General features: G+C 39.4%; 1 protein-coding gene across 2 annotated transcripts in view; it reads right to left on the reverse strand.

Moving 5' to 3' along the window:
* LOC100253500 (uncharacterized) overlaps positions 1–14874 on the reverse strand; it is a 118653-nt gene that overhangs the window by 37863 nt on the left and 65916 nt on the right. The window contains exons 12-19 of one of the 2 annotated variants that reach the window (XM_010661910.3): positions 14676–14814; positions 14077–14173; positions 13926–13988; positions 13704–13813; positions 10226–10330; positions 8899–8972; positions 8386–8449; positions 7673–7909 (exon numbers count right to left, since the gene is read on the reverse strand). In XM_010661910.3, the coding sequence (XP_010660212.1) occupies positions 7673–7909; positions 8386–8449; positions 8899–8972; positions 10226–10330; positions 13704–13813; positions 13926–13988; positions 14077–14173; positions 14676–14814 (889 nt within the window). Of the gene's footprint in view, positions 1–7672; positions 7910–8385; positions 8462–8898; positions 8973–10225; positions 10331–13703; positions 13814–13925; positions 13989–14076; positions 14174–14675; positions 14815–14874 lie in introns of both variants that reach the window. The other variant, XM_002266572.5, reaches the window with a different exon arrangement.

Raw genomic sequence — 14874 nt, forward strand, 5'->3', positions numbered from 1 at the left:
CTAAGATAATGATGAAGCAAGAGGTATAATAGATTTGGAAAAATCATATTAACATCATGTATCCATAAGCCCAAAAATACATCTTAATACTTGCCCACCAAAGCTCAAGACTGTATCTAACTCACCCTTTTCTAAAAGATGAACACGTGCAAGAACAGTAGGAGTTACAAGAAAATTGATGCATCAAATTAACATTATGTACTCATGAGCTCAAAACAACAGACTCATGCTTGCCAGCCTAAGGTTAGGACTGTATCCAACCACCTATGTGTGCATGCATGGACATGGTATGCATAATCAAAGAAGTTTGCCTTTTATGGGAAGTTAGGCCACTTCTAGCATTTAACATTAATGAGCTCATGTACATGTTAGACCAAGAAGGAAACAAGCTAAGAGTATCCATAGGATGAGAAGTGGGTCAATCAAAGTTACTTTCCCAGTTTTCATATAGGCCATTTTTTTTTTTTTTTGATAGGAAACGACAAAAAGATATATTGATAGAAAAAAGAAGTAAAAGAGAAGGATGAGAAATCCTCCCACTGAAGAAAACTAAACTACAAGAATACAAAAAACAAGAAAGTACACAGTAAAACAAGCTAACACTCTAGATTAGACCAATCCTTAGGAATTACACACCGCTAACCAGTCAAGTTGTAACACATTAAGGGGAGTCCCCTTAAAAACCTTGGAATTGAAAGGCCAAAGAGAAGCAAGGAAAAAAATAGAATCCCAAAGATACTCTGAATTCCTTACTTTATCCTAAAAAATCCTCGCGTTTCTTTCCCGCCACACAACCCAAATTAAAGCGATGCTCGCAGCTTGCCACAAAACTATCCCCCTTTTAGATGAACCAAAATCATTAAATTTGATGGACATCATGTCAAAGATGCTCCTCGGGGGGACCCAATCCATCTTGGCTAACTGAAATTATCTGTGCCACAACCCCATTGTCAAAGAGCAATGTAGGAAAAGATGATCTGCTGATTCCCCATGCTTCATGCACCGAATACAAATATTAGGACTAAGCTTTGTAAGGTCTTCTCAATTGTAGCATGTCATTGGTATTTACCTTCTTGTGTGCCACTAACCAAACAGGACTTCACTTTGAAAGGGACTTGAGAATTCCAAACGAACTTAGAAGGAAAAACCGAAGGAGAACCAGAAAATTGAGATAAGGCTAGAAAGAAAAATTTGACTGAAAAAGGCTCTGAAGATAATAAAGGCCAGGATCTGGCATCTGAAACCTAAGGTGATAGATGCAAACCATCAAGTGACCGCATGAGGCCTTCTAAAACTTCTATCTCAGAATTTGAAAGGTTACGACGAAAATTAAAGTTCCAAGAGAAAGGACGAGTAGAACCGAGAATTGAAGAAATAAGAATATTTTTATCCAAGACTACTCTAAATAATCTTGGATATTAGGATCCCAAAGATTGGTCCCCCCACCACAAATCTTCCCGGAATCGAATTCTTTCCCCATTTCCTACCACAAACCGAGTAAACATGGAAAACTCCTGAAAGACTTGTGCAATAGCCTTCCAAGGACAATGATGTGACCATCTGACTAAAGTGTTAGCAGCTCAACCATTAGAGTGTGATCCATAAATGCTTAAGATGACCTGATGCCATAGAGCTGAACCCTCTCTAGGGTACCTCCACAACCATTTTCCTAAGAGAGTAAGATTCCTTAGAGAAATCATCCCAAATCCCAATCCCCCTTTTGCCTTCGGATTACACACTACATCCCAACTAACTAAATGATCTCTTTTACCTTCCCCAATCCCTAACCATAAAAAATCCCTTTGCAACCTCTCAATTTTTGCAGCCACTGAAGCGGGTATCTTAAACAAGGAGAGGAAGTAACAGGGCATGTGGGTGAGGCAAGATTGGATAAGAGTTATCCTTCCTTCAAAAGATAAATAAATCTTTTGCCACCCATCTAATCTTCTTGAAATTCTCTCAATCACTGGATCCTAAAAGCCACAAGCCTTGGGATTCCCTCCCAAAGGAAGACCCAGATAGAGTATAAGCCAACCAGAAGCCTTACAATCAAGCAACTCGGCCAACCTAGAAAGATGATTTTGATCAAGATTGATGCCAAAAATATTACTCTTGTCAAGGTTGACCTTGAGCCCAGAAATATGCACAAACACTAACAAAAGACTCTTGAGAGTCTGTAGTTCTTCCTTCTTAGTGTTAGAAAAGAAAATGGTATCATTTGCGAATTGCAAATGGAACACCCTAGTTCTATTTCTACCCACCTTGAAACCTTCCAACAAATTTCTTTCCTCTGTTTTCAATAGCATCCTGCTCAGTACATCAGCAACTAAAGTAAACAAAAAAGGGGATAAAGGGTCGCCTTGTCTTAAGCTTCTAGATGCCTTAACCCACCCTTTAGCGTTTCCATTCACCCAAGACTGCATAAAATACTGAGGACAAACAACCACTCATCCATTTCCTCCAACTAGAACTGAACCCCTTCTTCTCCAACACATGATCCAAAAAATCCCAACTCACATGATCATAAGCCTTTTCAAAGTCAATTTTGAAGACAACTCCTTCCTCGCCTGATCATCTTTTCTCATCCACTATCTCATTGGCTATGAGAACCGCATCCAATATTTGTCTCCCTTGAACAAAAGCGCCTTGACTAGAATCGATGGTTTCATGTAGTACCCCTCTTACACGCCCTGAAAGCACTTTAGCTATTATCTTGTAGAGGCTAGTGATCAAGCTAATGGGTCTAAAGTCTGAGATTTTCTTTATCAAACTTTTTTTGGGTAACAGAACTATGAAGAAGGCATTAGTGCTTTGATTGATAATCCCGCTTCTGTGAAACTCTGCAAACAGTCTAACTAAATCCTCCTTGATCACATCCCAATAATTTTGAAATACTGCAATGGTAAAGTCATCAGGCCCCAGCGCCTTATCCCTATTCAACTGAAAAATGGCCTTAGAAATCTTCTCTTCAGTGAAAGGGGAGTCCAACCTAGACGCACTCTCTTCCGATATAGGGGACTAATCTAAACCTTCAACACTCCAAGACTCTCCAGTAGGACTCGCGTAGAGCTTTTCAAAGTAAAGTAAAATCTCCTTCGTGATACTCCTAGCATTATTCAACACTAAGCCACTTTCATTCTCCAACACCTTGATAAATTTCCTATTTTGCCTACCATTAGCCACTTTATGAAAAAACTTTGAGTTACAATCCCCTTCCTTAACCCATTTCACCCTAGCTTTTTGTCTCCAATGAATTTCTTCCCTCAAAATTAATTCCTCTAGCTCCCCTTTTCTTAAGGCTCTTTGAACTAAAAGATCAGAAGTGAGACCCCCAACTTGCTCAATGGCATCAAAGTTGGCTAAATCATTGAGGATGCTTTTTTTCCTTTCATTTAGCTCTCCAAAAGAAACCTTATTCCACTCTTTCAAATTGGCTTTAACAAATTGTAATCTCCTCATGAACTTGTGACCTTCCCACCCATTTCCTTGAAAGCCTCTCCACCAATTTCTAAAGTTCTCCTTGAAATTAGGATGTTGCAACCTCATATTCTCAAACCTAAAAGGTGTTGGGCCCCACTTGAAAGGGTTGGTATCCAAAACAATTGGCCAATGATCCGATGTCCTTCTAGGAAGAGCTTCATGAAGGCCTTGGGGAAAGAGATGCCCCTACTCATTTGAGTAAAGAAAACGATCCAATCTCTTACAGACGGGAGACTCTTGCATGTTTGACCAAGTGAATGATGCGTTCCGTAAAGGTGGATCAAGCAATTCACATTCTCTTATAAAACTATCAAAGTCCTTCATGCTTGAAGTTAAACTAGAACCACCCAATTTTTCTAAACTTCTCTTTATGACATTAAAATCACCGCCCACACACCATAACAGAAAAGATAGGCCAAAAATATCTAAAAGCTCCACCCAAAAATCCTTCCTAAGTGATGGGTTGTTTAGGCCATAAACTGCGGATATCCAAAGAGGTCCGCATCCGTCCAAAGCAAACTTGACTGAGACCGAGAAGAATCCTATTACCACCTCCTCACGATGCAGTTTTTTAGAGTCCCAATTAATCAAAATCCCACCTGAAGTCCCGCACGCCGGAAGAGCAGTCCATTCCTTATTTCTGACCGTCCAGACACTACCCACAAACCTTCTGTCACACTTCACCTTTTTTGTTTCCTAAAATCATCACAACATCTGGATTCTCTGACTTCAAAAAATCTTTAACCACCCTTCTCTTATTCCTTGATCCCAAACCCTTGGTATTCTAACTAATATTTTTCATGGAGAAACTCACAAACCCTAAACCACCAAACCAGTTCCAACAGGTCTCAAATACCTGTGGACCATCTGTTCTTCCTCCTGGAATAAACCTTAATATCCAGAGAACTTAAAACCTCACGCACTTTAGCCATTTTCCTGGGGGACAGGCCATTTATTTGGAACTCACCCGATGGAGAGACCACAGTATCGCCCTGGCTACCTGTAACCAGGTTAGAAACCTCCTTAGGCAAGCTGGGTTTAGACTTACTGGGGTTAAAACTCTCGGACAACTGGTTTGATAAAGCAAACTGGGTCTCCTCCTCATCACGGACAGGAATGCCAACATATTTTTGATAAAAAGTGCCAACGTCTTTTTTAGAAATTTTTTTAGAAATTACCCGATTTTCCATAGGAGACTGAGAAAGAGAGACTGAACTAGGAAGATCTGGACCAGAGGGACTCGGCAAAGGAAGTGCCAAACCACAAGAAAGGATAGAAGAAGACTCGGGTGGCTGAGAAGGTGAATACAGGCATACCTCCAAGTTTTCCACTCCCGGCATTTCACAAATCCCCTCAAAGTTGAGCCCTTTACCTCTGATTTCTGGACTAGAAGGTGAATTTGTGACTAATGAACCACGAAGATCGGAACCCACTCGGCCCAAAAAACCTTCTTTGCCTTCTTTGAAATGGGGATTGCGCAAAGCCGCTTCACCTCTTGATGACGAGGTCCCTTCCCCCGAACACCGCTTTCGATTCCTTGATGATTGACAGTGAAAGAGAGGACTTGCTCTGAATCCTTGTTCCAACTGAGATCCCAACCCAAAATCCTCTTCCAATAGACAAACTTCGCTAATTGACGATGTCTTCCCGAGGAAAAGAGGCTCGCTGCAACTCTGAAGTCCTTGTCGGCGATCTAAACTTGGAGGAAAAAGGGTAGTCCACAGTTTCTTTGAAACGACCTTCTCTTCCTTCTGCTCAAAGCCTCTTGTCTGAACCTCAGAAGCTTTCCCCTTTCTCACTGCAACATCTTCTTCTCTTCGAAACAAACCCGTCTAAATAAAGGTCTTCGTTCCTCCTGTTCTTTGGCCTAACCACGACGGGCCTTTTAAATTATAGCCCACGATTGCGGCTGAAGGTGGGCTAGGGTTGGGAAGAGACTGGGTCTTTCTCTCAAAGGCCCAACCATCCTTTTCAGAGAAAGCCTCGTCCCCCCGTCGGCCCTAACTTCGATAGGACCTTGAGAGCGTGCAAACAGCGGGACCACCTTTGCAAAAGATCCTATGCGTTGGAACGTTGAAGACAACAGCGCTACAGTCTCATGGGCTTGAATAACAACTGGACCAGCAGGAAGACCACGATTTTTCGTCCCAGTCTGGGCCCTAACAGGCTGGGCTTTAAACAAGGTCTCAGGCATAGTGGGCCCATTATTGTTTCCTTCTGCTGGGCCTAAAAGACTCTCTCCCCAGCCATTCTCCCTTTTGGACGCCAAGTTTGAACTTGAAAAACGATAACGTGACCGAGGAAGAAGCCTCCTACTGTAGCACTCACTATCCCTAGTGCTACTACATAGCCCCTCTGCATTCTTTGACCATTGAGAGACGCAACCTCCCGCTTTCAACAACTCGTCCCTGCTACAGGTTGACTTAGACCTGAAAATGTCGTCTTCTTCATCTTCTCCAATGACTGTAACTGCGACTATGAATGTCCAGGCCCCATCTTCCACCTCTAGAAGCGCTGGTAGCACGACATTTGGAAGCATCTCCACCCACAGCTTCACCTTCGACAAGTCTACAAGCTTCAAAGATTCCCGTGCCACCTTCGTTACCCTCCCCTACTTCTTCATAATGAATTTCAACTGATCTTCATCCCACAAGTGAAAAGGAAGACCTTTTAGTTCTAACCAGCCCCTTCTGAATTTTCCAACAACAACCATATTTTCTCTTGGCGACCATTTCCTCAGGAGAATAGACCTTCCTCTCACTAATAATCTTCCCTACTCTTGGAACCATTTAGCACTCCTTGCAGAATCCACAAAAAAACGCCCCTTGAAAGCGGAAATAGGGGTTATAGACACCATTCCTTTTGTACCCATCATTCTCGCAATAACTTTTCCTACTTGAGCCCAATCTTGAGCTTTTTCTTTGCATTCACAAATTACAGCTCTAGCCCATTTTCCAACTGACAACAGAGCTCCATTCCTAGGTCCATCTTCTGCAACCACTTCTGCGTATGACCGACATCCTCTGTAAATGCCCTTACTCGCCTAAGCATCTTTAAACGTCTCCTTCAAAATTCTTCCAGCTTGATCAAAATAATCTTGCACTGAAGAAATCGCCTTCCTAAGGGCTTCCCACCCATTGCCTTTAACACCCTCGGGAACGACAAGGATTAATGGTTTCCTATTTGTAACAATTTTTGTAATTTTCATGAAACGCCCTCTACTATTGAAACAAATCTCCATCAAGTGAGTCCTAGTCTTGCCCCTAATCTTTCGTATAAATCCCCTGGAAGCCTACAACTCCACAACTTTCTTCAAATGCTCCGTCAACTATTCCAACTCCTCCTTTCCAAATCCTACTAAGACAACACGGCTTCTTTCGATTATTGAAATCCAAGTTCCCCCATTGGAACCTTTAAACTTTACCTGGAAAGACTTTTTCTCCACTTCAAACTTTTCAACCTTCATTGCTTCGATCGTCTCTTACGATCTTATCTATCTTATGATTCTTATCCTATGGACATACATGCTACATACTCAACAAAGACTCTCAATGAGAGCCATATACTAACCTTTTGGTCTGGTTAAATGCAGATTGATTATTTATCATCACTTGCCTTACCACCTGTCCAACACACACACACACACACACACACACACACACATATATATAGGCCATTATCAGCAACAACACCATGTATAAACCCTATTATTAGGTGTATTTTTCATCAACCCCATGCTCAATCACAACAAAAGAAAGTAGTTATGCACACTGCATACAAGTTCAGGAAGCCATGATCCATAAACACATGGAACAAGGATATCTGTAGTTAGCAGGTAAAGTGTATGGGAACCCATTGTCATAACATACACATTATACTGCAGACAAGGAAACCATGATCCATTAACACAGGGAACAAGGATATCTATAGGTGGCAAGTTGAGTGTATGGGAACCCCATTGTCATAACTTACACATTAAAAGTAACCTAGTATAACATATTTAATTAAGAACCAACTTGAAACATTTGCTATAGAAATTATAAGTCCAATATTTTCCAATTTATTTTTCAGAAGCCACAAGCATATGACAGTCATGACACAGGCAAGACGGAGGAAAACAGTGCAAATGTCTAATAAAATTCAAATTTCAAAAAATGAGACAATACAAGAGGTACTGTTCTATATTTTCTACCTGCAAATCCTTCTCGCCAGGATATGAAATGAGTGTCATCATGGAGATCCGAACAATAACATCAAGCACAGGTTTACCCTGATTATATTGTCCAAAAAAACTAAGCAAAGCTTTTCTGGAGTGTTGTGACCGAAGCCAGCTCTCATGATCATAACCTGAATTGCAGTTGTCTTCTCTACATTCTTCAGGCACCATTAGATATGTGGAAGACCATCTTGCAAGAAACCATATAACTGCCTGTAAGGAGCATCAAGTCCAGTAACCAAACAATATAGCTATCAAAATGGTAGGGAAAAAAAAATCCAATTAAGAGAACTCACTTGCAATGTCTTTTTCTGTTTTTATCCATTATTTATATAGTTGTTTTCTGCACTAAGAAATTGTACTAAAACCATTTTTGGAAAACAAATGGAAACCAGTATCTCTACTCCATTTCTATTACTGCAAAATTTTATCTTCACTTCTAAAATAGTGACAACCATATAATGAAACATATTGCAGGAATCCAAACAACATAGATGCCAGCCTTGGTGAAGCTTCGTAGAAACGTGAATGACCCAAAAACCATGACATAGAAGATACAAATTATTAAATATTTAAAAGTTCCTAAAGCATTATAATCACTTCATCACTTTTTTCGCAGCTAGCCATACGCTGCAAAGAGAGGAACCAGATATGGATCCCATACTAATTAAAGGGGTAAAGTGGAATACCTCCATAAGTCGAGGACTAAAAACTGACGTTCTCATTTCTTGATCAAGACTCTGCTCGGCAAACCTTATAATTGTACTTCAGCAAAAAGAAAGGGCATGTCAATAAAAAAAAATGAAATAAAAATAAAAGCAGAGAAAATTAGTTGTTGCAGCTCTCATTGGAGATAGTTGTGAGAAAGTCTTTCCAAACCACATAAATCAAGTGATTCTTGTGTGAGCTTGACATTGAGATTTATTTTATTGTGATTGTATCCATTGACCACTGTTATTTTCAGAACCGTAACCATAGGTACCCTCTGAAGAAAGGGACAAATCATTTCAGACTGGTAGTGCTGTAGTTAGGGCAGCATGATGCTTCCAATCAGTTCAAAGGCAATGGAAAATCCAGATGACAGCTCACTTAGCCACAAATCACTAGTATGATGTACTGTATATTGGCTTCGCCTAGACAAAAAAGATATAATACTACTATTATTGGGTACAGGCTTAGTAAAGAAAAAGCAAGAGATTTACCTAGAAAGTACAACAACAGGATGTTTATGTGTTTCTACAATGTCCACAAAATGGGTTTGTATAGCCATTGGAACCTGAGTATCAAATAGTTTAAGTCAAGAATTAGAATTTTAAGTCACAAAACTGATAGATTTCACATACTACAAGAGCAGAAATCCCAATCCACAGTTTACAATAATGGCACCAAACTCTAAACTAAAAAATTGATATTTAACAGAATAAGAGGAGAAACAAGCACCAGAAAAAGAGGGGGAAGGTCAGAAACAAAGTACTCAGTAAATAGCAGAATCTAAAATTAGAAATCAAAGAATAAGAAAAGTAGGTTCTAAACTAGGATTCTAGTTAGGTTAATAAATATGACTAGTGCTATAAAAATAATATAGTAGAAATTAAAAATGAGAGAAGCGGAGGGGGGGGGGGGGGGGGGGGGTGGAATAGAAAGAGGGAGAGGGAGAGAGAGAGAGAGAGAGGGTGGGGAGGGAGACTGGGAGAGGGGAGGGGCGAGTGTTATAAGAATTATAAAGTAGAAGTTAAAAATGAAGGGGGGGTGTTGAGTGAGAGAGAGAGAGAGATGGAATGAGCTAGAGAGAGGAGGGGGAAGGAACGAGGAAGGGAGATATTTGGAGAGGGGGAGAGAGAGAGGAAGGGGAGGGCAGATGGGGGAGAAATAGATAGATAGAGAGATAGAGAGCTTCTCTAGTATTGTGAAACTACACCAACAAGTTGCCTTGTCATCTTCACATTAGAACAACAGTTAGTTGCCTCTGATTAGCTTGCTGCAATAAACGCACTTAGCAATTTATGTATTGAACAAGATAACTCCTAGTAAAGAGTGAGAGTGAGAGGGAAAGGGAGCAGTAGGGGAAAAGAGAGAGAGAGAGATAAGGAGAGAGGGAGCTTCTCTAGCATCATGAAACTACACCAGCAAGTTGCCATTGTGATTATCAAACTAGGCCAGTTAGTTGCCTTTGATAAGCAAACTTAGCAGTTTATGTATGAAACAGGATAATTGTGGCTATGTGCTGGTAAATTGATGCATCTATGTGACTACTAAACAAGTATTTCAATGTAGAGATGCCAAATGTTCCTATGACTATGGAATATCCTTTTTTCCATATGCCAGAATCTCACATACTGAATGTTCAATAGTGCATATCTTAGATAATGCTAAATCAAGTAAATAGACAAAAAATTGCCAAGAGAATTACATGGTCACCTTAAATGAATATAGCACTTTGGACTTCTAAAAGCAAATAATCAATCATATACTGGGTGTACTTGCAAGAACCATAGTTAGAAATTAACTGAAAGAAAAAAATAAAATTACCGAAGGTGTTTCTCCCTCTCCTTCATCTGCGAGAACATGTCCAGTTATCAGTAATAATGAGTAGAGTTCTTCCAAAGTTTCAGTTGGATCAGTTATGCCTTTGCCCTACAAGCAATATGATGAACTCAAGAAATGAGAAAGTAAGATGAATGATTTGAAACCATCACTAACTTATGCACACATGGCAGAAAAGGATTGAACATAAAGATAATACCAATTGTCACATATGTCCTTCCATCATCAAATTTTAGTCTCAGGGTAATGCTTAAGCAACAGAACCCGTATAGCCATAATCACAGTTCGTTAAAATTAACTAGATCAGATACACACCCCACCGACCCCCCGTCCTTTTTAATTGATTAGTTCTTGTTGATATGTACTTTTTGTTTGCTTATAAAAAAAAAGGGAAAATATTCTGTGACCAACTGCATAAAATGAGAGTGATGGGGCCCACATGCTTGCTGGAATCCAAGGTTTAGAGGAGCTTCTGAGGCTGGGAGTTAGCCTTTGCTGAGTCCTTTTTACGGGCTCTGAACCCTTTGACTACAATGGCTTGATAGATAAGTTCGTTTGGAATGGCTCTTCCTCTATCAGATCATAATATAGCCTTTGATAGGGGGTATTCCAACTTCCTAGCTAAAGAGATGCGAAGACCAAATTTACCTTCTAAGGTGGGTCTTTTCTCCTCTGGAGGCAGTTTGAGGGGAAATCTAATGAATGATTAGTGTTTCCTCCACAAGAAAAAAGAGAATTCTTATTAATTGCAAATTGGGGTCAAATGAGTGTTAAGCTTGTGACATCTCATCTTCTCCTTGCTTGTGTTTTCTTGGGTCCTCCAGTTGGTTAAAGGTGTGTTACTTCACGTGCCAGCTTCATAGGTTAGAATTTCAAGGTGCAAGGGAAGAAAATCCCATCATATTTCTTTTAGTTCATGTAAAGAGAGTGAAACAAAAGAGTGTTTGAAGGTGTGGTGTGGAAAGGTCAAGCTGTGAAAGATGGTCTTCTTAAGGCTTTGTTTTTGTGGTTTAGCAATGTTGGGGGATTCATAATTTTTCCTTTCTTGACTTCGTAGATAATAGGAAAGTGGTAGTTAAGAGAGTTACTTTTCAGTTTCTTCCTTTTTCCTGTTTTGTCCTGCACACCTTGTATGATTACTGTGCCTGTTAGGCACCATTTTGATGAAATTCTTAAACAACCATGTGGAGTGGGGGTTTTTAGGGAGTCTGAGGAGCCTCTATTCCTCCTACCAAACTTTCATAATGGAAATGGCCTGAAGCAGAGAAAAAATATATTTGAGGTTTATGCAAAAAAATTCCCAACCGCTTCAGCAACCTTCCTGTCGACAAGAACCATTTAAACAATGACAACTACACATATATGAGAATACTTCTTTTAGAAAATTAAGGTGGCACCTACTAGACTGTCCAGATAGCCTCTTATCTCCAAAAAAATGCTTCAAGCACTTTAGAAAACTCCCAACTAACAACCAGTTTGATTAATCATAGAACTATACAAACATGAGATTGGCCATGATACCCACCTGGCAAAAGAATAAAAATAGAACTTCAAACTTCAGCTTCAACCAATCATGTATAACATCTAAAAATCACACAATTTAACAGGAAACACACACATGCACACATACATATATCAGAAAGTTAAAAGGCATTTAAAATTATGTATAACTCAAATATTATATTTTGTACATTTTTTCACCCTCAACAAACTCCAAGAAATTCTTTTTTCTTTATTTCATCAGAAACAACAAATTCACCGGATTGAAAACAAAATGGGAAAGAGGATGAGAGATGTCCTTCACAAATACAGAACCTGACCAAAAGGAGAAGGGCCTACATCCAGAAACCAGAACTAAGAAAAGAGGAGATCCATCAAAAGCACATTTCAAAAAGTAGACATACAAAACTGTGTTGCCACTCCTTAAAAACCTAATTGTGCAACCCCTCATCTTGCTGAATGATCTATGATGTATTTTTCTAGGTGAGGATCCCAGAAGAAGGAACATCACAAGCATCTAGCAATATCCATGATTAATCTTAGCTACACATCAAGTTTCCATGGTCCTTGCTTCTCCTTTGAACCCCATGAAAATCTTCCTCCAATAAACTAAACAGCCTCAGAGATCTAGGCAATCAGAGGCCTTCCAAACGGGCCTCAATCTCTGACACCATTTTTTTTTTTCCAAAACTTGATGAAACAAATTTATTGATTGATGCAGATAAAGAGACATCAAAGGGCCTTCTAACTTTCCAAAAAGATCCTTAGGAAGGGAACTCCCTCCTAAACTCACAATACTGGATCAAAACAAAAGGATTATAAAACCTGCTCTAATGCTTTAGTAAAACAATCTTACACAGCTTAAGACTGTCACAAAAATGTGAAGGCTTACAAGGAAATTCCCTTGAGGGATAAAAATATCCCGCAAAAGACACCAACTGACCGGCTTTTGGGTTGGGCAACAATATTTGCTAAGAATCAAATGCAAGAGAAAGGGCAATCTAAAACTCTCTCTATAGCTATTCGTAGTCCAACAGGTTTAGAGAAAGCCCTCAACACACTACCATACTGATTCCCCATCACAACTCTAATCCTTAACTGACCAAGGTTTTCCCAACCAGCATCCATCAAAATTGAACTCAAAAGTTGCCCTGCTCAAGGAGGTTTCCACTTAGCTCTCACCTCCATGATCCTCCATCTGACAATACAAGCAAGCCTCCAATCTAGTGATACCCTATTCAGCAGTGTACAGAAACTTAGATGGATGCCCAGAAGGAGGATAGGAACTAAAGTACATCCAAAGATGCATTTGAAGTCCTCCAGTTGTCCTCAAAAGTCTGGTCATTCTTCTAAAGGCATATCAACCAAATCTAAGGGAGGCATACCACCAACCACAGAACTCTGCCTCCAAACCAAGCACCAAAAAGTGAAGATCAACATGTCAACCACACCCCTAGGAGGAACTCAATCAATCCCAACAAGTCTAACAACCTACTGCCAAAAGCTCTAACACAGCTGGGACAATAAAGAAAGAGATGATCCACTGCTCTGCCATAATCCAGACACATAACACACACCAGTAACAACTTTTGGCTGAAAATACAAATCCCAGAACTAGGTTTAAATTAGGAATTCATTAATGACCAAAATTTTCCACAAATCTTTTTCATTTATAAAACCCACAAGTCAGAAGACTTGGCTAGGTTGACAATCTATCATGAAGTGATATCATTCTTGCACCATTCAAACAGAATGCCAGGCTGCCATCTTAATTATGCAACAGCTAATAGTAAACCGCCTTCTAGCAGATGATCCAGATCATGTGGAATATTGGGGGAAAATTAGTCACAGGAAAAGTTTCAATAATTGCATTAGATAAGAAGATAACATACCATTATCAACCCAACAGCTAGTATAAGGTTTACACTGAATATAAATTCTTAAAATGAAGTGGAAAAAGCACCTGATGGAGCCGTGCAAAACGCTCAGTAAACAGTCTTGTGAGTAAAGGAATCGCAACGTCAATTGCAGCTCTTGCAATAAGAGCATAAGAGCTTAACCTTTCATCCATGGCTGGAAAGAAAACATAAGAGCAAACAATGACAACAAGAATTATGATCATGATGACTAACAATCATGACTGGAAACTTAGTAAAGAGATGTTTTGTTAAGCTTAATTGCACACCAGAAATAGAAGCCTGAAGGTATTGAGAGTCTTCATCGTCATTGAAAGCTGATGCAGAAGCAGCTAGAACGCAAAAAGGTAATGCTATGAGATGGCAAGAAAAGGATAACCAGAATGCAGAAACAGAAAAGAAATAAAACATCAAAATTACCCCTTAGCTCAGCCTCTACAATCAAGGCAAAGAGATTGGCTGCAGCATTTATTCCTTCTGATGGAAACCTAGCATTCTCACCTATGCTATGCATTGGCTGGGAAAGAACATTAAAAGTTCTTTTAGTTTGATGAAATGCTACTAAACAAATCAAACACTACTCTAAGCTTAGGAAGAGAAATGAACTTTATGTTCGAAAGCAAGTATGTCATATTGATTAAAACCCTCTAAAATGCAAACTAGACATAAATTTTCATATATAATAATAATGTCTTACCAGAGGAATGAGGATTAAATCAATACTATGAAGAGACATTGATAAATATAAAGAGGATACTTGCATGGTTGCATGAGTACATTAACAAGAAAAACACATTTCATGATAAAAATAAAAAAATAAAACATAAAAAAGCAACCATGTCTTATTTATATCAAATGCAAGCCACAGGTAAAAATAATGTGTGACCACGGGCATTAAACCAACACTGTCGTAAAGCCTCTATTTAAACGACGCTGATAAAGATGTAAGAGGACACTTAAATATTTGCATGAATATGATAACAAGATATCAAATATAATAGTGTGACAAAAATACATACTATGAGAAGGGTGGTCCACGTATCTAATAAAATATCGCGTGCCATCCAACTCCACGTCTCCTCTTCAGTGTTTGTCGCCATTAGGACTTTAATCACTTCACACATCAATGTTGATAGCAGAGTAAGAGTGCCAAAAGGGCTGAATAACAGAAAAAAAAAAAATCAAAATTACATCATTTCATACATGATATTATATTAG

Source organism: Vitis vinifera, chromosome 14, assembly GCF_030704535.1.
Source record: "Vitis vinifera cultivar Pinot Noir 40024 chromosome 14, ASM3070453v1".
Taxonomy (NCBI): domain Eukaryota; kingdom Viridiplantae; phylum Streptophyta; class Magnoliopsida; order Vitales; family Vitaceae; genus Vitis; species Vitis vinifera.